This window comes from Magnolia sinica, chromosome 11, assembly GCF_029962835.1.
Source record: "Magnolia sinica isolate HGM2019 chromosome 11, MsV1, whole genome shotgun sequence".
Taxonomy (NCBI): Eukaryota; Viridiplantae; Streptophyta; class Magnoliopsida; order Magnoliales; family Magnoliaceae; genus Magnolia; species Magnolia sinica.
Genome location: NC_080583.1, coordinates 60,680,557 through 60,705,600, shown reverse-complemented (window position 1 = coordinate 60,705,600; position 25,044 = coordinate 60,680,557). Strand labels below are relative to the sequence as shown.

Below are 25,044 nucleotides of genomic sequence, written 5' to 3'. Positions count from 1 at the left end.
CTCGATATCATCGAATTGAGAACATCTTGTGTCCACAACCAACTTGATCCTTTGACAACTTTCTCGATGTATCGATGGACTCTTCGATATCATCGACTTTCAAATACCGATATCATCGAGACTACTCGATATAATCGATCTAGCTAGTTTGTGTCCAGCGAGCTGTTAAGGCAAATCATATACATATATATATATATATATATATATATCGAAGCAAGCCTCGATGTCATCAGAACTCAAATTTCGATGATATCAAATTTGGACCAAACTAGTCCAGCGAGCTTTTTGGTAAATCTTCTAAATATGATCAAGGAATCAAGACTTGCTCGATAAAATCGATATTCAAAGTTCGATAATATTGAAAACAAGTCGATAACATCAAAAGTGGACAAAGGATTGTCCAGCGAGTTTACAGGAAAATCTTCTAAAAAAGATCGATGTATCGAAATGGGTATCGATATCATCGACATTTGAAATCCGATGATATCGAGGGAGGCGCGATAATATCGAAGCCAGTCAGTTTCAAGTCTTGCCTGCTCTCATGTATTCATTATCGAGTTATCGAACCGTGTGTCGATGAAATCGGCGTTCAAATGCCAATGCCATCGAAGCATGTTCGATATCATCGAGCCTTGGTAAAAAAGATCCAGTTGCATTTGACAGTTGAGTTCGTATCATCGAACGAACCTTTGACATCATCGAAAGTATACGTTCGATGATATCAAAGCCTGTTCGATGTCATCGAACTTTATCAAAAATCTGACTGTTTTATTACCGTTAGATCTTTTTGCCTATTTAAGGAGAGCTTGCTTTTGGTTGCTGTTTTGAGAAAAAGAGAGAGAGCTTTGAAAGAGTAACTATATATCATCTAACCTAAGTCCTTTTTCTCATGCGAGTTCATTCCTCAATCCACCCACATCATTGACATTCAATAGAGTGGATTGGTGAATGAACTTCCGCATTCAAGGATCTTCCAGCTACCACCTTAATGGCAAATCATTGAGCTGGGATCCCTTGAATGCCTAAGATCTTGGAATTACTCTGTCTCTTTAATGATTATCATTTAATGGAGTAATTACCAACATAACCTTGACCCAACCCGTCGCCATACATCGGAGGATCATCAGTATTGCAGTTCAAGGGAGCTGAAAATTCTTCATCATCAAAGGAGGAGATCTTCATCAATGTGCTGAATGGGGCTCATCTACTTATCTGTAAGTCATTAGAGTCTAGAGATCCTGCTAATCATTCCTTTGTATAGGATTGGGTCACAGGTGGTTCTCGCCCCTTTCAAGTCTTCATAAGAGGCCTCCGACGGGAGAGTACGTGTGGGTGCTGTGTGTTGACCCTTGCTCTTGTAGAGCATAAACTTAGGTCCTTGGTGTAGGTCTTTGGCCTGTGTGGCCAAAAAGTTAGGTTCCTTGCATGGATCCTTGGCCTGTGTGGCCTAAAAGGTTAGGTTCCTTTTGTAGATCCTTTACTCGTGTGTAGAGCATAAAACCCGGGCACTGTGTGTTGACCCTTGCTCCTGTGTGGGGCATAAACTTGTGTCTCGTGGAGACATGTCTAGGTTCCTTATGTAGGTCCCAGAGTCGACCTTGTGTAGGTTGTGAATGTTAGAGGTGAACATGATTTAAACCTCCATTAGTGAAATCCGGTACACTCAAGGGTTGAGTGCGTTCGCCGGGAGTGGAGTAGGCACGTAGCCGAACCACTATTAACGACTGTGTTTGGGATGGTTATTTGCGCGTTGCTCTTTTATGTTTTCCTTAAATATCCTCATGAAACATGCCAACATGATTACTTAGAACTGATAAGAACCACATCCCACACACAGTCACATAATTCATTCATCATAGACCAAGTTGTCATATTGTTGAAATATTGAATAGTCTTATGATTGGATCCTCTGTCTAGCTTGTAAACCAGTAGAGTTGAATTGAAGATATCTTGATAAGTTTCATATTAAATCAAGATTAGGATAATAGGATTTTAAATTATCATAAACTTTTATAAAGTCCTATTCACCCCCCTCTAGAACACTTTGACCTATTCCTACTTCTACTAGTGCGGTCATTACCGCAATTTCATTGGGTATCAAAGCGGGTTTCTCTTAAGGGCTTCATCGCCTAGAAAGTGATCTTAACTAAAGTTGGAATCATAGCCAATGGTGTGGGACTAGAGGGTTGCGAAAGGTCAGAACAATTGCCTAGTAATTCATACAGCACTGATACCAAACAAATCCCACCATGAGAACACATTTGTTATAGTTGTTTTTAAAGCATGGTGATACAGGTGATAGGGGAGCAACCGGTGATACAGGTGTTAGGGGGAGCAACTACTTAAGAAACTATGTAGTATCTTTGTAAAATTGTGTAAAGGTTCATGTACACACAATTTAGGATGTTGTTCTAGGTGTGATTAGGTGTTTTGCCATGTAATTGACAAAGATGGAGATTGAAAGTGCCTTGGTTTGTCAATTAGCAAGAGTGTTGAGTCAGCGAGTCAAGTGAGCCCCACAGGAAGATCATTCAAGCGTTTGCCTTAAACTGGATGTATGCTCTGAACTCCTCAAAGGTAAATCAAGTCTCATATTCCATGTCCCAAAACACCCAGGTATATAAAACCTTAAAATGAGTAGAACAACATAGGTGTTTGAGTATGAAAAATTATCTTGCAAAACAGGAAAATTTCAAAGTTTTCAACCTTTCTCAATATATCGATAACACATCGATATGATCGAACACCTGTTGTCGATGTCATCGGAAAGTACTCGATATCATGGAATTGAGGACATCTTGTGTCCAGCAACCAACTTGATCCTTGGACAACTTTCTTGATGTATCGATGGACTCTTCGCTATCATCGACATTCAAATACTGATAACATCGAGACTGCTCAATATAATCCATCTGGCTAGTTTGTGTCCAGCGTGCTGTTAAGGTAAATCATATGTTTATCGATATCTCGAAGCAAGCATCGATGTCATTGAAACTCAAATTCCGATGATATCGATGGAGCTTCGATGATATCGAATTTGGATCAAACCAGTCCAGCGAGCTTTTTGGTAACTCTTCTAGATATGATCGAGGAATCAAGACACTCTCGATAAAATCGTTATTCAAAGTTTGAGTATATCGAAAACAGGTCGATAACATTGAAATCGGACAAAGGATTGTCCAGCGAGTTTATAGGAAAATCTTTTGAAAAAGATCGATGTATCGAACTGGGTATCAATATCATCAACATTTGAAATCTGATACTATCGAGGGAGGCTCGATAATATCGAAGCCAGTCAGTTTCAAGTCCGGCCTGCTCTCATGTATTCGTTGTCGAGTTATCGAACCGTGTGTTGATGAAATCGGTGTTCAAGTGTCGATGCCATCGAAGCATGTTCGATATCATCGAGCCTTGGTAAAAAAGATCCAGTTGGGTTTGACAATTAAGTTCGTATCATAGAACTTACCTTCGACATCATCGAAAGTACACGTTCGATGATATCGAAGCCTGTTCGATGTCATCGAACTCTGTAAAAAATCTGACTGTTTTATTACCATTGGATCTTTTTGCCTACTTAAGGAGAGCTTGCTTTTGGTTACTGTATTGAGAGAGAGAGAGAGAGAGAGAGAGAGAGAGAGCTTTGAGAGAGAGAGAGAGAGAGAGAGAGAGAGAGAGCTTTGAGAGAGTAACTACATATCATCTAACTTAAGTCCTTTTTCTCATGGGAGTTCATTCCTCAATCCACCCACATCATTGACATTCAATAGAGTGGATTGGTGAAGGAACTTCCGCATTCAAGGATCTTCCAGCTACTAACTTAATGGCAAATCATTGAGTTAGGATCCTTGAATGCCTAAGATCTTGGAATTACTCTCTTTTCAATGATTATCATTTAATAGAGTAATTACCAACATAACCTTGACCCAACCCGTCGCCATACATCGGAGCATCATCAGTATTACGGTTCAAGGGAGCTGAAGATTCTTCATCATCAAAAGAGGAGATCTTCATCAACGCGCTTAATGGGGCTCATCTACTTATTTGTAAGTCATTAAAGTCCAGAGACCCTGCTGATCATATGAGGCCTCCAACGCGCTTAATGGGGCTCATCATCAAAAGAGGAGATCTTCACAAGTGGTTCTCGCCCCTTTCAAGTCCTCATATGAGGCCTCCAACGGGAGAGTACGTGTGGGTGCTGTATGTTGACCATTGCTCTTGTAGAGCATAAACTTAGGTCCTTAGCATAGCTTCTTGGCCTGTGTGGCCTAAAAGTTAGGTTCCTTGTATGGATCCTTTGGCCTGTATGGCCTAAAACGTTAGGTTCCTTGTGTGGATCCTTTGCTCATGTGTAGAGCATAAAACTCGGGTGTTGTGTGTTGACCGTTGCTCTTGTGTGGGGTATAAACTTGTGCCTCGGGGAGACATGTATAGGTTCCTTATGTAGGTCCTAGAGTCGACCTTTTGTAGGTTATGAAGGTTAGAGATGAACTTGATTTAAAACCTCCGTTAGTGAAATCTGGTACACTCAAGGGTTGAGTGCATCTGGCAGGAGTGGAGTAGGCATGTAGCCGAACTACTATAAACAACTATGTTTGGTATTTTTATTTACGCATTAGTCTTTTATGTTTTCTTTGAATGTTCTCATGAAGCATGCCGACATGCTTACTTAGAACTGATAAGAACCACATCTCACACACAGTCACATAAATCATTCATCATAGACTAAGTTGTCATATTGTTGAAATATTAAATAGTCTTATGATTGGATCCTCTGTCTGGCTTGTAAGCCAATAGAGTTAAATTGAAGAGATCTTGATAAGTTTCATATTAAATCAAGATTAGGATAATAGGATTTTAAATTATCATAAAACTTTTATAAAGTCCTATTCACCCCCCTCTAGAACACTTTGACCTATTCCTACTTCTATTAGTGCGGTCATTACCGCAATTTCAGAAGCCACATAGAAAATTGCTACAATACCACTCGATAATCATACATAGACTACCAAAAAACAAAAGATACAAGTAAACATTTGAAGACTCGATACATGTTGGAAGCATATTCCCATAGAATAAAGAGATCAAAAGACTTTAGCTTGACTATATAAAAAAAATAATGCATTGTTGGGGTGTAAATAAAATAATATAGGAGAGAAATTATGGGGCAGATGATTCTTTCACTAGCTGGAGAGATTATAAATTGAATGGTGAAAATTCAAGGATAAAAGTTGAATCATAAGAAAAATTGTGAGAAATTAAATACATATGTAACACCACAATAGGCAAAATTTCAAGGACAAAAGTAGAATTATGAGTATAGGAAATGCATCAACCATGTACTGGAAAATAAATGAATCACCTAATATACAACTTTGCCAAAATTCAATCGAAGCAGTTCTCCTACACTCTCAGTGCACATGTCAATGAGACTCTGCAAAGGAATACCATAGAGTGTTCCTAAACCAAAAATTAATCCGTTGTTAATCAACGATTTTGGTGTAGTGCCAACTAAGAAAGAAACATCATCAATGCCCAAATTTCACCATTCCTATGAAGATGACCATGAATAATACACACAACTATGGACAACTTTATGAATCTGTAACCTATTTCATGACGGGAGGGCTTACAGCTGCAAAAGACAAAAGGAGCATCTCAATAGACAATAGTTGCTCTTTTACTAAAATTCTTGTAATTCTAGGACCACTGATAGTCTAAGAAAAACAACAACACAAGGCAAGGGAAAATAACTAGACAAAAAATGCACCCATTAGCAACTTTGAAGCATCGGAAAGGAAACAAAATGAGCATGCACATGCAGACAGGCAAACGAAATTGGACCATTCAGTACCATTTCTAGAGTTATCATGAACCAAGATTTTGAAAGTTCTATTTTCTATGCAAGATTTTAGAATACATAGCTGCACCAAGCATCGCAATGCCTAGATTTAACATATTGGTCCGTCACAATCCTAAGAATCGTGTTCAACAGCAAAAAGTGTGGTAAGAGAACATACATAGCTAACACACAAACATCTGCATTGAAATTCCACAGAAAATGAGAGAACTTCCCTGAATTTGATGCTGAAAATGTTGGGAAAAAGAAATCACCTGTTGATCATCATCATTTTCTGCACGTGTTATTCCAAGCAACCTCCAACCTTCAGCATTGTCTGCATTCTTCAGTACCCCCATGAATAGGGTGACCCTTAGCTATTCGAACAATCAAATGTGGACCCAACAATTGACAGATGACAGTGCAAAAGTCCAGGCCCATCAGTATCACTGTCCTAATCATCCTATAAATGGACCTCTGTGCTTATAACATAAAGGCTTTTTTCATTTCCAGGCCCCCCAATATATAAGGTGGGCCACACGTCATCATAGACATGTGCCCAGCTGGGCCATACATGCATTTGTAGAAATAATTAAGCCCTCTACATGTTCTCAAATCAGGTATTAGATCGTCATACATACCTTGGTCTCATCCTTTTGCAGTGTGACGGTGAGGAATGTGTGGAACGTGCTTTTTAGCTTCTTCATTTAAAAACACAATAAAAAACCACTCAGGAAAAACTCAGCTGCAAAAGGAAAAAAAAAAAAACACTGAAATTCCACCCTAATCTGACCACCATTTCAGCACCAATTCAAAGATTCAAAATTCCCACCTTGTTTTTCCATTCAAAATCTTCTTGGGAACAAAACCCACATGCAGAAATATGAAATCTCACCCCACTAAATCACAAAAGTCCCATCTTTATCATACAAGCATCCTCAAAATTCTCCTAAAAACACAACCTAAAATGTCAAATTCAATCCTCCAAGCAAACAAAACTCAAGATGCCAAATTCATTTCCTCCAAGCAAACAAACTTGAGAAATCATATGCTTAAAGCTATTAAAGCTACAATCAGCACAAGAATGTGAGGAGAAAATAGTTTCAAAATTACCTGATTTTATCTTTCTCATCTAGAGCCCAATTGGATGCCCTTTGAACTAGTTCAGTCAAGGGTCGATGCTTAGGACTGAAACAGTACATGTCCGATTTTCCAAGTAAATTGACAGTTTCCTCTCATAATTTGAAAATAGTAATTCCATTAGCACGTAAAAACTTAGATGCCATACTGGTTCCTGCAAACAAAAGATATACAAAATAGTAAAAAAGAAAGGAATGTTATTGAGTGTTCGTTGAGAAACAATATTAACATATACACCATGGGGGCCATACACCTTAGACATATGGTAGTTATAAAAGAGATGTGCGCCCATGTGCACATGCATTTGACTTGTGTATGTACATTGAGTGCATGCAAATGAACCATCACACCTTCCCAAAGCACAGAGTTTTTCTCGTGTAGATAAAGCATCCGGTGAAAAAAATGAACTTTTTATTTATTTATTTATTCGATAGTGGAATCAGACTCTTTTTTTTTCTTGACAATAAAATTTGGCTATATAAATTTCAGGTGGGCGCCACAAAATAACTGGGCCTCACCTATCATATGGCTTCTTCTTACAGCCCCAAATAAAAGACATACTATAGCAACTCAGCAGCAAAACAGACTCTAGAAGCTCTCTTTTGTTAAAAAAGAAGAAGATTGGATAGGTGCTCCATGCTCGTCCTAAATAGTTTTGATAATAAAAGTTTTATTTGGTTGAGCCTTTTGGATTTTAATCGACAAGTTCATTTCAGCAAATCTCACCTGAGCATTGTGATACATATGCTTGGCTTTATGCTTTCAATAAGACTTTGTTAGGTATACTTGTGGTCTATGCACATACTCAATGGGTTATTTTATATTTTTCTAAATGTCTCTTTTGGATGCGGTTTTCAGTTGAACATGTGGTATTGAAGCATGGAAGGCTTCTTATGAGTTCCATTGGAGAATGGAAAATTTTCGAACAATTGATGTCAGAGGCAGATTGGACGTCCAAGTGAGGGTGACTCAAGGCCTTCCCAAGCCAGATATCGAAAGGCTCACAGACATGCCTTATCGAAGAATTGGTTTGGAAGAGGCTGCTAAGTAGTAATATTTGCTACTACTACTGTGACTAGGTGGTTGTATGGTTTTTAGACTCGGCAACTCAGATAGACTCGTTCAGTAAGTCTCAACTAAGCATTGCAATAGATATGCTGGCTCTTGCCCATGTCAGAGTTGAGTTGTTGGTGTTGGTGGGGGAGTGGGGGCTCTGTGTCTGAACCATGAGTGGTTGGATTCAAAGTCCTGGAGCAGCTTATTCTCTTAGGTCAACATACTCCTCAAATTGCAAGCAGATGCGATATTTCAGTAGAACGGATGGTTATTGCTTCCATTGTGAGCTTGGGCAGCACATGTTTTAGGTGATGCATTATGCAGGATCCTATTTCTCAGCCTTTTCCACCCAAATCAATGTCCATTATTATCATTATTACCATTCAACAGATACATCATGGATTAGCGATGGGCAGAGTATGCATCCATTCTACGTTGCCAAATCTCGAGCAGTTGGTGTGCACAACTGATTGTTACCATTCAAGAGGTAATCCATGATAATACATGTCCAAGAATGAAAGGGATTCTGGAATGGGCAAAAGATCAGGAATGGGCCTTTCTGCCAAACGATTGAGTGCTTGAAACATCACAAGAAGAAAAGAGAAAAGGCAATGATAGATGGAAGGGATTCTGGAATAAAAACAGCAAGAAGAGGAACAATCGGCGAGCAAAATAAGGGATTTCGAGAGAAGTTCACCTATTTGAGATGAATCTGCATGGCACGAGGAAATTCTTCACGGATTCGGAGGGAAGAGCTCTGGCGAGGAAGATTGGGCCGTTCGAAAGAGGGAAAAGCTCTGGCAAGTGCGTTTGGAAATCCCTCGTCTGGATAGGAAATACTTTCAAATCCGAATATTGTGCGTTTACCATCATTTATAACATACACCATATTAACAGCCGTACATGTAAGAGACCATTTAGTGGATGGTTAAGATAGTTTTATATAAGAAAATATATACATATTACCCATCTACAACTAGAACCATTATTTGGTTGGTCTAGATAACCCTATATCATTACCACTATTGCTATAAACGAGTCACACAAAGTTAAAGCAATTACAAGACTCACACACATTTACCGTAAAATAAAAAAAATGCTACTTGACCATTGGATCTGGTAGGGTTCTATGGACCCCATCATAATGTATGTGATTAATCCACACCGTAAATCCATTTTTAAACAATCTGTTAAGGTTGATATAATAAATTCAGCTCGAAATAGGCCTCTGGTGAACAACACCATAGGAAAACAGTAGAGATCGACCGTCCACCCTTAAAAATGGATATTTTAGCTACGGATTATGATTCAGCTACGAATTTTAGCTGTCCGAATTGCCGACGTCTAAAACCATAACCGAATTAGCCACACATCCGTTATCTTTGCTCTGTTTTCTGGTAGACATACTAAAGGAAGAATAGAACGTTGCATGGAAATAGTTGAAAGTTACTAAAGAAGAAATGAATTTATTTTACATGACTGGGGAATTGGGACAATGACTACATAGTTTGTCAATTGCAACTGATGTCAACGTGAATTTAAACTAAATATGCTAATAATTGTCTTAAAGAAAGCTCTTTGTCAAGGTTATTTTCTTAGTTATATATAGTTTCGTTAAAATAGTAAGGCACTTCTAACCAAACAAATTTTCTACATCCTTTAAATATGACATTTTTCTTATCGCAGTGATTAGCAATTGGTAATTGGAACACCTTAAAGTCTCTTGATATACATTGATTCTTATCACAGTGATTGGTAATTAGAACATGTTAAAGTCCTTTGATATACATTGATACACCATCCTTTAATGGCTTGAGCTTTTAGGGAAAGTAGTTATTTAACATAGAATCATAACTGAATGTCTTCTGTTCGAATCCCAGGAGTAGCGAATATGGCTACCTAATATATTCTCCTGGGGGAGGGGGGGCATTTATGGTGTGAGTTGTGAGTGTCCCTCCACCCTTGCCCAATATGTTCTTGTACGGAGTTCCACCCCGCATGTGTGGGGGAGTGTTAAAGTCCCTTGATATACATTAATATACTATCCTCTAATATTTCTAGCTTTTAAATCAAGTGGTGATTTGACTAAACACTTTGGTGAGAATGTTTGAATGTTAATATTTATCCCCAGCGAATAGATTTCTTATGGTATGGTTGAGATTTTCTATTAGTGACTTGGACTCACCTCTTTTGTTCATCCCAATCCACTAATAGACGATCTCCTTCTTTTTAGAAAAAATATAGCAACTGCAGTTACTGTAAATTTTTTTCATACCAAACTTTACAATGGTGGAAATTTAAATCCACCACTATAAGTTGTGGATACAACGATGGATATAACATCGCAACTGTATAAATTTTGATGGTTTTCTACAGTAGATGTATCAACCGCTACAAGAATATTGTTGTATAATGATTTTTATTGGCAGATATATTATGGTATTTAGAGGCATATAAATCCGTTGCTAAAATATTTTCTACTACAAAAATAATTTATCACCACTATATGTTAATGACATATAAGGGCGGACATTTGTGTATTACAGCAGTGGACTTTCATATATATAGCAGCAGAAAAATCTGCCACTATAGCTGATCACTATTATTATAGTGCTATGTTTGGCCAATTATGAAAGAATTAACCCTCTTGTTCACCAAGTAAATTGTACTGACAACAGTAAAAATAAGCATGCATCTGCATCATACATTCATGCTCTGAACATTATTGCAAATGTCCCTTTTATTTTAAATTCTAAATTAAAATCATTTGATGCTCTTTTTTCAGAATTATCTCACTAAGCTCTGGAAAGCCCATTTCATTGAATTGCTCACAAGACAAGACTCAAGCTACAAGGCGGTTTGTAAAGAACTCAAAACACTTTCAAGATTGAGCTACATCAAGATTTCAAGATTGAGCTACATCAAGATTTCAAGATTGAACTACATCAAGACTTGCTCATACTTCAAGGTCACTAGTTCCTAATGTTTCAACATCCTTACTTTATGGTTGAGGTTTGGTGACCTTAGGTTGACCTTAGAAGTAGGTCACTTTAGATATATGTTTATTTTACATAAGTTTAGTCTGTTCTTTGGAGGCCTTCTTCGACTAGTCCTAGATATAAGAAATTCTTCGATTAGTTGTGAGTTTGTTACAAAAAATTTCATTAGGCTTCGACTAGTCCAGAATCTCGACTCGAAGGAACAAAATCTTCGACGATCGAAAATCTTCGACTCAGACCTTCGACCACTCGAAGGAGATCTTCGACTCTTAACGCGCCTGATTTTTCAAATATCATTATTGCTTCGACTAGTCGAAGAGCTCCTAGACCAGTCGAAGACGCGATTTGCTCACCTATAAATAGTGAATCTCGGAAGAAATCATCGAATTAATTAATCTATTCAAGCCAATCAAAAATTCCGTGCTCCATCTAAGCTAAGTGTGCTTATTTAATATTCTCTTCCTTAGCTTTATTTAATTGATTTTCTATTCCAATCTAATTTGATAAGAGGAATTGTTATTCCCTTTCTTTGGAATCAAAATCAATTAAGGCAAATTTGGTTTAATTTAAAATCTATTAGAATTAGAACCATTGTAATTGACTACTGGACATTGAACTTAGACATTCAATCATCTACTCTGATTTGGTTCTACTGGGCTGCTACAACGAAGTTTTTTAATTGTGTAAGCCCACAGACAAAGACACGATTGTAAAGGTTTTGGGTGAACCTGGGAAAACCTATTTTGTTAGTGAACGCTAATATCCCCTGTGTGAGGATATTAGGAGTGGAGTAGCAAAATCGCACTATAATCCCTTGTGTTGTGGTTGAATGATTTATAGTTCTGAATTGTTGTAATCATTTAATTCAAGTATTGTGAGAATTTTGTAATAGTTTAGAATTTATTATTTCTTAGCGTGATATTCAATTTCCTTTAAAAGTTGTTTTAGCAAGGAACATTACATTTGTGATTACAATTTATTTTAATTCGGTTTGTATTTATTTCATTCCTCTTCGGTTTGATATTTGATACAAAGATCTTTTTAGAAATAAAGTTGTCCTACCATAAACTCGGTTTTGGTGTAAGGTTGTCCTTAGAACAACATTTGTATCAACCTCTCAAGATCTGAATTTTAAGGTTATTTTACTTTCTTGCATTGTGATTTATTTTGGCTATCATACTCTTGTTCACCAAGTAAATTGTACTGACAACAGTAAAAATAAGCATGCATCTGCATCATACATTCATGCTCTGAACATTATTGCAAATGTCCCTTTTATTTTAAATTCTAAATTAAAATCATTTGATGCTCTTTTTTCAGAATTATCTCACTAAGCTCTGGAAAGCCCATTTCATTGAACTTGTTGACCGGTGGGATATGGTGATGGTAGAAAGGCTTTGCAATTGACTAGATGAGTGTTATAGTATCGATCATTTACTTTAAATTTCCATATACTTAACAACGTGGATCAACAGTTTAGTGTATCTTGATGAATGATGATTGTTAGATATTGAGTTTTTGAATAAGTTAGATAAAGCACTGCAAGAAAAGGGACCAAAGCCAACCGATGGCCCAACCCTTTACCCGCGGCCAGTTTTATCGGCCACAGGCAAAGGGTACGCCCTATAAAATCAAAAAAACAAAAGAGCCCTAATCCATTTCAGCGTCGACTCTCTCTACTTCTCCCTCTCCACTCCCTCTCGCTCTCGCTCTCACTCTCGCTCTCCCTCCCTCTCCCTCTCGCTCTCCCTTGTGCTCTCCTTCTCCCTCTCTCTCTCCCTCTCCCTCTCCTCCCTCTCTCATGCTCCTCCCTCTCCCTACTGCCTCTCCCCTCTCCCGTCCTCTCTCCCTTGCTCTCCTCCTCCTCCTCTCTCCTATCTATCTCTCTCTCGAAACCTTATTCCTCTCTCTCACTCTCTCTCTCTCTCTCTCTCTCTCTCTCTCTCTGTCTCCTCGGCCCTCTGTTTGTAGTTCGGTCTTAACTGCTCAAACAGATCTCAGTTCCTCATCCATCTTAGGTATGCTTTGTCAAATACAAATCCTAATTAGGGATTTCACGTTGTCGAATTCATTTTGAGTTTGCATTGCTCGATTCCCCATCTTCTTTTTTTCCGGCTCATTTATTTCAAATATCAATTCTTTGATTTCTTATCTTGTGTTGGGGTGATTTTTCGCATTAGTTTTTATGTTAGCCGAGGGTTAATGTCTTGTCTTGATTGCCAGATTGTTATTGATTCCATGTAAACTTGCCATTTTGATTTATTTATTTTCCGATGTCTATATTTGTATTTCCCTTTCTGCATTGCACTCAAAGTTTTTGATAGTGGATATGTGGTGTTGTTTTGTGACTTGGTTATGCTTGTGGTTATGCTCCATTACAAAAAAAATTAAAATTAAAAATTAAAAAAAAAAATCATATTAAAAATCCTCCTTATAGGATCTCAGGATTGAAATCTGGCATATGGGTGTCGGGAGCCGAGAATGGGTCACTACGGAGGCTGTCAGCGTCGGATTCAGCGATCGGAAATTCCGTGAGTCCGGTTTCTAAGTTTAAAGCGTGACAATAACAAGGTTAAGCGAGACAGGTAAACAATCCAGTTAGATCAAGATAACAATGTCAATAAAGAACCAAACAAATGCAAGCCGATATGTAGCTACGAGATAGATGCATGTCTCATGGCCAGTCCCAAACGGTAACAACAACAAAGCTATTGTACAAAGAAGCAATGCCCCAATATGCCTCTCAAAAGATCAAGTGATCAAAGCTGTAATTGTACATTCATGTAAAGAACGTAGACAGGCAAAGAAAACTGGGTGGCAGACTTTTTATCTGCTTGGTTGATTCGACCATTGACTTGCAAATCTTTTATTCTATTGGTTGATTTAACCATTGACTCATAACAGAAAATGACTATTTCTGGACACACTTGTAAACAACCAATCTTGAAAAAAAAAAACTCCAAAAATAAATAAACAATATCCAAATAAGTGCTAGGAAATCCTATTTCTCAAGAAAGAAAGGATGAAAGAAAACATAACCTAAGTTAATACTTCAAAGCTCATCCACTATCCATCCCAATCTATAGGACATAAACACCAATCATTTCGAAGTATGGCTCTCGACGAGTGCAATCAAGAGTAGACTACTGAAAGTCCGATTGGTGAATTCTCATTTTAGCATCCAATTGATGATAAACTATGGGAGCTGCTTCCACCCTGTAGTTAATGGAATAGCATCCAATTGATGATATTAAATATTGAACAGGCAGTTCTTGAAAGTCAATGCAAGAGAGCACCTAAGAAGTGTTTGTACTACAATTTTCTATTTCCATTATGTCACACTAAATATCAAAATTCAATTCAATGGTGCATCCAAGCACAGCCAATTTTGTCATTGGAAATCAAAAGAGTTGTTAGCTATTCAAAGGCAAAGATGACAAAAGGAAGGTACTCTGTACCATTTGAAGAACCAAAAGAACATTGTCAGCACTGCAACTTCCATGGCTAAACTCTCCACATTGTCCTTTAGGAGTTCTAACCATTCCTTCTGAATGCTTCTGATCAGATGGCTACTACATAACAATCCTCCTGTCTTTTGGGATATAGCCGATCCACAAAGGAGTGATTAAAATATCATGAATATCCAATCCGCCATGCTGTTAGGCACTCTATTGGCTCATCAACTACATGATATAATGGCGTGGGGCCATGATATGGTAATCAGAATATAGCAACAAAATTAGCAGATATGAGGGCATCTAGCCGATCCAAAACCCGAGATAGGCTAACTCATCCATGTGTTATCTATATAACTCAACATACATTATGCAGTTGGTTTGTCATAAACAGCATCCATGTGTATCTCTTTTTCTCTTTTGCATTTATCACACAAGTAATGATTAAGAACACTGAACTGCCAAGAGGTGCCTGACGTTCTTTATAGCTAAAGAGAAAACGCTTTTGACATCCTCGAAGACCTCTTCGACAGGCTTTCCAGCATCAATCTGACCACAAGTAACAGCAGTTAGTGTTGCAAATAGCGTCCATGTGCATCCGCATGTACACACACTCAAGAAGTTAAGATGACCTTCAATCATTGTATGAAATCAGCCTACTAACAATTTTCATGTGAGCCTAGAAGAAACTTGACAGGGAATCTAGATACACCTAAAAGTTACAGAAGATCCAATGTCTCATGCAATAAATGCCATGTGGTAATGTTTCATTGGAGAATGCTCTTGAAAGTTGGTATGCTTGCCCTTTCTAATTTGGATGACCGAAACAGAGGAAAAAACAGCTATGATATATGATGTTGTCTCTAGACTTCTGTGGGACCTTGTTTTTAATGCATAAAAGTCACTGGTAAAACGCAGGAATAGATTTATTTTTTTTTATTTTTTATTTTTTTGATAAGTAGGCCAAAATGCCAACGATTAACATTATCACATCAAAACCTTCATGACTTTGTAAAGAGGTAACATAAAAACAAAAACAAATTACCTTCCGAACCTTCCCTTTGGAGCTATAATACTCAATTACAGGTAAACTGGATTCTGTAAAAACTTCGAACCGCTTCCTGATTGTCTCAATGTTATCATCAACTCTTCCCTTCATGAACCATAATTTGTTGTTTTTTTTTTTTTAAAAAAAAAAAAAAAAAAGAAAAGAAAAAAAAAGAAAAAAAGAAGTAAATGGAAAAAGAAAGAAACAGTGTCAAAGGGTGTATGGTAATTAGAAAATCTAAAAACAGAAAGATACACATGCCTTACCTGATTCCTATTCAAAAGGCGTGTATCCATCTCTTCTTCTGACCAGTCAAAAAACAGTACAAAGTCTGGGATGATCTTTGTCTGCAAGAGAATGCAGAATTATCCACTAGAATGGAAAAGAAGTATCCTGGACTTCAATTTCCATATAAAAATATGAATCAAGACTGTCCTTTCCATCTCTTCTTCTGAACAGTCAAAAAATGTCCAGATTTAGACATTTCCGTTCCAATTTGGTGTAGTGGTTCTCACCATTTTTACTAACCTTCCCCTCCCATTCCTCGCCAATTTCTTGGCCATATAGTAGAGAAGAAAAAAGGTTGAAGAAAACAACAACTAAAATCAACAATCACACTTAGATGCTACAGACAAAGCAAAAGCATACTTCATTCTGGAATGTGCAGAAGTATCAACCTTAAGATTGACATTCTCCTTCTCTAAGGTCGCAATAACAGTTTTTAAACTACTCTGAGCAGGTTCCTCTGTTTCTTCTTCCAAGTCTCGTCTGATCAACTCAGATTGCAGTCGTTCCATCTCTGATACTTTATCATTCAGTTCGATGCGAAGTTCCTTCATCTCCAATTCTCCATAGATGTCTGCCAATTCAGAAATCTCATAGCAAATATCAAAAGGCTAAAAAGGGTAAGAAATTTCTTTACTCAAATTGCAAATGGAACATGGTAACATTTCTGGCCAAGTTTTTGATGATTTCTTTACTCAAATTAAAATTAAAGATAACCATTTAAACAAGAACAAAACATGGATAACATTGCAGATGCTAAACATTTTAAGATAAAGTGGAACAACACATATCCACATCTCTATGCACATGGGAAAAAGAACAAAATGTGTGATAGAGGAAACTATGAGCCAGGAGAATGATAAGGAAGTTGAAAGTGCCCTGGTTTGTCAATTAGCGTGAGTTTTAAGTCAACAAGTCAAGTAAGCCCCACGGGAAGATCATTCAAGCGTCTGCCTCAAACTGGATGTGTGCTCCAAACTCGTCTAAGGTAAATTAAGCCTCACATCCCATGTCAAAAAACACCCAGGTATATAAAACCTTAAAATGAGTGTAACAACATACGTGTTTGAGTATGAAAACTTATTTTGCAAAATAGGAAAATTTCTAAGTTTTCAACCTTTCTCAATATATCGATATCACATCAATATGATCGATCACCTGTTATCGACGTCCTTGGAAAGTACTCGATATCATCGAATTGAGAACATCTTGTGTCCAGCAACCAACTTGATCCTTGGACAACTTTCTTGATGTATCGATGGACTCTTCGATATCATCGACATTCAAATACTGATAACATCGAGACTGCTCAATATAATCCATCTGGCTAGTTTGTGTCCAGCGTGCTGTTAAGGCAAATCATATACATATATATATATATATATATATATATCGAAGCAAGCCTCGATGTCATCAGAACTCAAATTTCGATGATATCGAATTTGGATCAAACCAGTCCAGCAAAGTTTTTGGTAAATCTTCTAGATATGATCGAGGAATTAAGACACTCTCGATAAAATTGATATTCAAAGTTCGAGTATATCGAAAACAGGTCGATAACATCAAAATCGGACAAAGGATTATCTAGCGAGTTTACAGGAAAATCTTCTGAAAAAGATCGATGTATCGAACTGGGTATCGATCTCATCGACATTTGAAATCCGATGATATCGAGGGAGGCTCGATAATATTGAAGCCAGTCAGTTTCAAGTCTTGCCTACTCTCTTGTATTCATTGTCGAGTTATCAAATCGTGTATCGATGAATCAATGTTCAAATGCCGATGCCATCGAAGCATGTTCGATATCATCGAGCCTTGGTAAAAAAGATTCAGTTGCATTTGACAGTTGAGTTCGTATCATCGAACGGTCCTTCGACATCTTCGAAAGTATACGTTCGATGATATCGAAGCCTATTCGATGACATCAAACTCTGTTAAAAATTTGACTGTTTTTATTACCGTTGGATCTTTTTGCCTATTTAAGGAGAGCTTGCTTTTGGTTGCTGCATTGAGAAAAAGAGAGGGAGCTTTGAGAGAGTAACTTCATATCATCTATCCCAAGTCTTTTTTCTCATGGGAGTTCATTCCTCAATCCACCCTCTTCATTGACATTCAATAGAGTGGATTGGTGAATGAACTTCCGCATTCAAGGATCTTATAGCTATCACCTTAATGACAAATCATTAAGTTGGGATCCCTTGATTGCCAAAGATCTTGAAATTATTGTCTCTTCAATGATTATCATTTAATAGAGTAATTACCAACATAACCTTGACCCAACCCGTCGCCATACATCGGAGCATCATTAGTGTTGCGGATCAAGGGAGTTGAAGATTATTTGTCATCAAAGGAGGAGATCTTCATCATCATGCTTAATAGGGCTCATCTACTTATCTGTAAGTCATTAGAGTCCAGAGACCCTGCTGATCATTCCTTTGTGTAGGATTGAGTCATAGGTGATTCTCACAAGTCCTTATAGGCGGCCTTTGACGGGAGAGTACATGTGGGTGCTGTGTGTTGACCCTTGCTCTTATAGAGTATAAACTTAGGTCCTTAGTATAGGTCCTTGGCCTGTGTGGCCTAAAACTTAAGTGCTGTGTGTTGACCTTTGCTCTTGTGTAGGGCATAAAAGGTTAGGTTCCTTGTGTGGATCCTTTGCTTGTGTGTAGAGCATAAAACCCGGGTGCTGTGTGTTGACCCTTGCTCCTGTGTGGGGCATAAACTTGTGTTTTGTGGAAACATGCCTAAGTTCCTTGTGTAGGTCCTAGAGTTGACCTTGTGTAGGTTGTGAAGGTTAGAGGTGAACCTGATTTAAACCTCCATTAGTGAAATCCGGTACACTCAAGGGTTGAGTGCGTTCGCCGGGAGTGGAGTAGGCACGTAGCCGAACCACTATTAACGACTGTGTTTGGGATGGTTATTTGCGCGTTGCTCTTTTATGTTTTCCTTAAATATCCTCATGAAACATGCCAACATGATTACTTAGAACTGATAAGAACCACATCCCACACACAGTCACATAATTCATTCATCATAGACCAAGTTGTCATATTGTTGAAATATTGAATAGTCTTATGATTGGATCCTCTGTCTAGCTTGTAAACCAGTAGAGTTGAATTGAAGATATCTTGATAAGTTTCATATTAAATCAAGATTAGGATAATAGGATTTTAAATTATCATAAACTTTTATAAAGTCCTATTCACCCCCCTCTAGAACACTTTGACCTATTCCTACTTCTACTAGTGCGGTCATTACCGCAATTTCATTGGGTATCAAAGCGGGTTTCTCTTAAGGGCTTCATCGCCTAGAAAGTGATCTTAACTAAAGTTGGAATCATAGCCAATGGTGTGGGACTAGAGGGTTGCGAAAGGTCAGAACAATTGCCTAGTAATTCATACAGCACTGATACCAAACAAATCCCACCATGAGAACACATTTGTTATAGTTGTTTTTAAAGCATGGTGATACAGGTGATAGGGGGAGCAACTGCAAAGAAGACAGGGGGAGCAACTATTTAAGTCAAAATTGGGTGAACTATGTAGTATCTTTGTAAAATTGTGTAAAGGTTCATGTTCACATAATTTAGGATGTTGTTCTAGGTGTGATTAGGTGTTTTGTCACGTAATTGACAAAGGGAAAGATTGAAAGTGCCCTGGTTTGTCAATTAGCATGAGTGTTGAGTCAGCAAGTCAAGTGAGCCCCACAGGAAGATCATTCAAGCGTCTGCCTCAAACTGGATGTGTGCTCCGAACTCGTCTAAGGTAAATTAAGCCTCACATCCCATGTCCCAAAACACCCAGGTATATAAAACCTTAAAAAGAGTAGAACAACATACGTGTTTGAGTATGAAAACTTATCTTGCAAAACAGGAAAATTTCTAAGTTTTCAACCTTTCTCGATATATCGATATCACATCGATATGATCGATCACCTGTTATCGATGTCCTCGGAAAGTACTCGATATCATCGAATTGAGAACATCTTGTGTCTAGCAACCAACTTGATCCTTGGAAAACTTTCTCGACGTATCGATGGACTCTTCGATATCATCGACATTCAAATACCGATATCATCGAGACTGCTCGATATAATCGATCTGGCTAGTTTGTCTCCAACATGTTGTTAAGGCAAATCATATATATATCAATATTTCGAAGCAAGCCTCGATGTCATCGGAACTCAAATTCCGATGATATCGACGGAGTTTCGATGATATCGAATTTGGACCAAACTAGTCCAGCGAGCTTTTTGGTAAACCTTCTAGATATGATCGAGGAATCAGGACTCGCTCGATAAAATCGATATTCAAAGTTCGATAATATCGAAAACAAGTCGATAACATCAAAAGCAAACAAAGAATTGTCCAACGAGTTTACAGGAAAATCTTCTAAAAAAGATCGATGTATCAAAATGGGTATCAATATCATCAACATTTGAAATCTGATACTATCGAGGGAGGCTCGATAATATCGAAGCCAGTCAGTTTCAAGTCCGGCCTGCTCTCATGTATTCGTTGTCGAGTTATCGAACCGTGTGTTGATGAAATCGGTGTTCAAGTGTCGATGCCATCGAAGCATGTTCGATATCATCGAGCCTTGGTAAAAAAGATCCAGTTGGGTTTGACAATTAAGTTCGTATCATAGAACTTACCTTCGACATCATCGAAAGTACACGTTCGATGATATCGAAGCCTGTTCGATGTCATCGAACTCTGTAAAAAATCTGACTGTTTTATTACCATTGGATCTTTTTGCCTACTTAAGGAGAGCTTGCTTTTGGTTACTGTATTGAGAGAGAGAGAGAGAGAGAGAGAGAGAGAGAGAGAGCTTTGAGAGAGAGAGAGAGAGAGAGAGAGAGAGAGAGAGAGAGCTTTGAGAGAGTAACTACATATCATCTAACTTAAGTCCTTTTTCTCATGGGAGTTCATTCCTCAATCCACCCACATCATTGACATTCAATAGAGTGGATTGGTGAAGGAACTTCCGCATTCAAGGATCTTCCAGCTACTAACTTAATGGCAAATCATTGAGTTAGGATCCTTGAATGCCTAAGATCTTGGAATTACTCTCTTTTCAATGATTATCATTTAATAGAGTAATTACCAACATAACCTTGACCCAACCCGTCGCCATACATCGGAGCATCATCAGTATTACGGTTCAAGGGAGCTGAAGATTCTTCATCATCAAAAGAGGAGATCTTCATCAACGCGCTTAATGGGGCTCATCTACTTATTTGTAAGTCATTAAAGTCCAGAGACCCTGCTGATCATATGAGGCCTCCAACGCGCTTAATGGGGCTCATCATCAAAAGAGGAGATCTTCACAAGTGGTTCTCGCCCCTTTCAAGTCCTCATATGAGGCCTCCAACGGGAGAGTACGTGTGGGTGCTGTATGTTGACCATTGCTCTTGTAGAGCATAAACTTAGGTCCTTAGCATAGCTTCTTGGCCTGTGTGGCCTAAAAGTTAGGTTCCTTGTATGGATCCTTTGGCCTGTATGGCCTAAAACGTTAGGTTCCTTGTGTGGATCCTTTGCTCATGTGTAGAGCATAAAACCCGGGTGTTGTGTGTTGACCCTTGCTCCTGTGTGGAGCATAAACTTGTGTCTCGTGGAGACATGTCTAGGTTCCTTGTGTAGGTCCTAGAGTCAACCTTGTGTAGGTTGGGAAGGTTAGAGGTGAACCTGATTTAAAACCTCCTTTACTGAAATCTGGTACACTCAAGGGTTGAGTGCATCCGCCGAGAGTGGAGTAGGCACGTAACCGAACCACTATAAACGACTGTGTTTGGGATTGTTATTTGCGCATTGCTTTTTTATGTTTATCTTGAATGTTCTCGTGAAGCATGCCAACATGATTACGTAGAATTGATAAGAACCACATCCCACGCACAATCACATAATTCATTCATCATGGACTAAGTTGTCATATTGTTGAAATATTGAATAGTCTTATAATTGGATCCTCTGTCTAGCTTGTAAGCCAGTAGAGTTGAATTGAAGATATCTTGATAAGTTTTATATTAAATCAAGATTAGGATAATAAGATTTTAAATTATCATAAACTTTTATAAAGTCCTATTCACCCCCCTCTAGAACACTTTGACCTATTCCTACTTCTATTAGTGCGGTCATTACCGCAATTTCAGAAGCCACATAGAAAATTGCTACAATACCACTCGATAATCATACATAGACTACCAAAAAACAAAAGATACAAGTAAACATTTGAAGACTCGATACATGTTGGAAGCATATTCCCATAGAATAAAGAGATCAAAAGACTTTAGCTTGACTATATAAAAAAAATAATGCATTGTTGGGGTGTAAATAAAATAATATAGGAGAGAAATTATGGGGCAGATGATTCTTTCACTAGCTGGAGAGATTATAAATTGAATGGTGAAAATTCAAGGATAAAAGTTGAATCATAAGAAAAATTGTGAGAAATTAAATACATATGTAACACCACAATAGGCAAAATTTCAAGGACAAAAGTAGAATTATGAGTATAGGAAATGCATCAACCATGTACTGGAAAATAAATGAATCACCTAATATACAACTTTGCCAAAATTCAATCGAAGCAGTTCTCCTACACTCTCAGTGCACATGTCAATGAGACTCTGCAAAGGAATACCATAGAGTGTTCCTAAACCAAAAATTAATCCGTTGTTAATCAACGATTTTGGTGTAGTGCCAACTAAGAAAGAAACATCATCAATGCCCAAATTTCACCATTCCTATGAAGATGACCATGAATAATACACACAACTATGGACAACTTTATGAATCTGTAACCTATTTCATGACGGGAGGGCTTACAGCTGCAAAAGACAAAAGGAGCATCTCAATAGACAATAGTTGCTCTTTTACTAAAATTCTTGTAATTCTAGGACCACTGATAGTCTAAGAAAAACAACAACACAAGGCAAGGGAAAATAACTAGACAAAAAATGCACCCATTAGCAACTTTGAAGCATCAGAAAGGAAACAAAATGAGCATGCACATGCAGACAGGCAAACGAAATTGGACCATTCAGTACCATTTCTAGAGTTATCATGAACCAAGATTTTGAAAGTTCTATTTTCTATGCAAGATTTTAGAATACATAGCTGCACCAAGCATCGCAATGCCTAGATTTAACATATTGGTCCGTCACAATCCTAAGAATCGTGTTCAACAGCAAAAAGTGTGGTAAGAGAACATACATAGCTAACACACAAACATCTGCATTGAAATTCCACAGAAAATGAGAGAACTTCCCTGAATTTGATGCTGAAAATGTTGGGAAAAAGAAATCACCTGTTGATCATCATCATTTTCTGCACGTGTTATTCCAAGCAACCTCCAACCTTCAGCATTGTCTGCATTCTTCAGTACCCCCATGAATAGGGTGACCCTTAGCTATTCGAACAATCAAATGTGGACCCAACAATTGACAGATGACAGTGCAAAAGTCCAGGCCCATCAGTATCACTGTCCTAATCATCCTATAAATGGACCTCTGTGCTTATAACATAAAGGCTTTTTTCATTTCCAGGCCCCCCAATATATAAGGTGGGCCACACGTCATCATAGACATGTGCCCAGCTGGGCCATACATGCATTTGTAGAAATAATTAAGCCCTCTACATGTTCTCAAATCAGGTATTAGATCGTCATACATACCTTGGTCTCATCCTTTTGCAGTGTGACGGTGAGGAATGTGTGGAACGTGCTTTTTAGCTTCTTCATTTAAAAACACAATAAAAAACCACTCAGGAAAAACTCAGCTGCAAAAGGAAAAAAAAAAAAACACTGAAATTCCACCCTAATCTGACCACCATTTCAGCACCAATTCAAAGATTCAAAATTCCCACCTTTTTTTTTCCATTCAAAATCCTCTTGAGAACAAAACCCACATGCAGAAACATGAAATCTCACCCAACTAAATCACAAAAGTCCCATCTTTATCATACAAGCATCCTCAAAATTCTCCTAAAAACAAAACCCAAAATGTCAAATTCAATCCTCCAAGCAAACAAAACTCAAGATGCCAAATTCATTTCCTCCAAGCAAACAAACTTGAGAAATCATATGCTTAAAGCTATTAAAGCTACAATCAGCACAAGAATGTGAGGAGAAAATAGTTTCAAAATTACCTGATTTTATCTTTCTCATCTAGAGCCCAATTGGATGCCCTTTGAACTAGTTCAGTCAAGGGTCGATGCTTAGGACTGAAACAGTACATGTCCGATTTTCCAAGTAAATTGACAGTTTCCTCTCATAATTTGAAAATAGTAATTCCATTAGCACGTAAAAACTTAGATGCCATACTGGTTCCTGCAAACAAAAGATATACAAAATAGTAAAAAAGAAAGGAATGTTATTGAGTGTTCGTTGAGAAACAATATTAACATATACACCATGGGGGCCATACACCTTAGACATATGGTAGTTATAAAAGAGATGTGCGCCCATGTGCACATGCATTTGACTTGTGTATGTACATTGAGTGCATGCAAATGAACCATCACACCTTCCCAAAGCACAGAGTTTTTCTCGTGTAGATAAAGCATCCGGTGAAAAAAATGAACTTTTTATTTATTTATTTATTCGATAGTGGAATCAGACTCTTTTTTTTTCTTGACAATAAAATTTGGCTATATAAATTTCAGGTGGGCGCCACAAAATAACTGGGCCTCACCTATCATATGGCTTCTTCTTACAGCCCCAAATAAAAGACATACTATAGCAACTCAGCAGCAAAACAGACTCTAGAAGCTCTCTTTTGTTAAAAAAGAAGAAGATTGGATAGGTGCTCCATGCTCGTCCTAAATAGTTTTGATAATAAAAGTTTTATTTGGTTGAGCCTTTTGGATTTTAATCGACAAGTTCATTTCAGCAAATCTCACCTGAGCATTGTGATACATATGCTTGGCTTTATGCTTTCAATAAGACTTTGTTAGGTATACTTGTGGTCTATGCACATACTCAATGGGTTATTTTATATTTTTCTAAATGTCTCTTTTGGATGCGGTTTTCAGTTGAACATGTGGTATTGAAGCATGGAAGGCTTCTTATGAGTTCCATTGGAGAATGGAAAATTTTCGAACAATTGATGTCAGAGGCAGATTGGACGTCCAAGTGAGGGTGACTCAAGGCCTTCCCAAGCCAGATATCGAAAGGCTCACAGACATGCCTTATCGAAGAATTGGTTTGGAAGAGGCTGCTAAGTAGT

The 25,044-nt window shown here is 37.9% G+C and overlaps 1 protein-coding gene across 1 annotated transcript; it reads right to left on the bottom strand.

Annotated features, from left to right (window-relative positions):
• Positions 1–14,930: 14,930 nt before the first annotated feature.
• Positions 14,931–23,959, bottom strand: LOC131218122 (UMP-CMP kinase 4-like). Its single transcript, XM_058212803.1, has 5 exons — positions 23,127–23,959; positions 16,212–16,393; positions 15,801–15,881; positions 15,532–15,639; positions 14,931–15,035 (listed from the first exon to the last, which is right to left on the bottom strand). Exons 2-5 carry the CDS (start codon positions 16,371–16,373, stop codon positions 14,931–14,933), a joined length of 456 nt encoding a protein of 151 aa, XP_058068786.1. The 5' UTR covers positions 16,374–16,393; positions 23,127–23,959.
• Between the last annotated feature and the right edge of the window lie 1,085 nt (positions 23,960–25,044).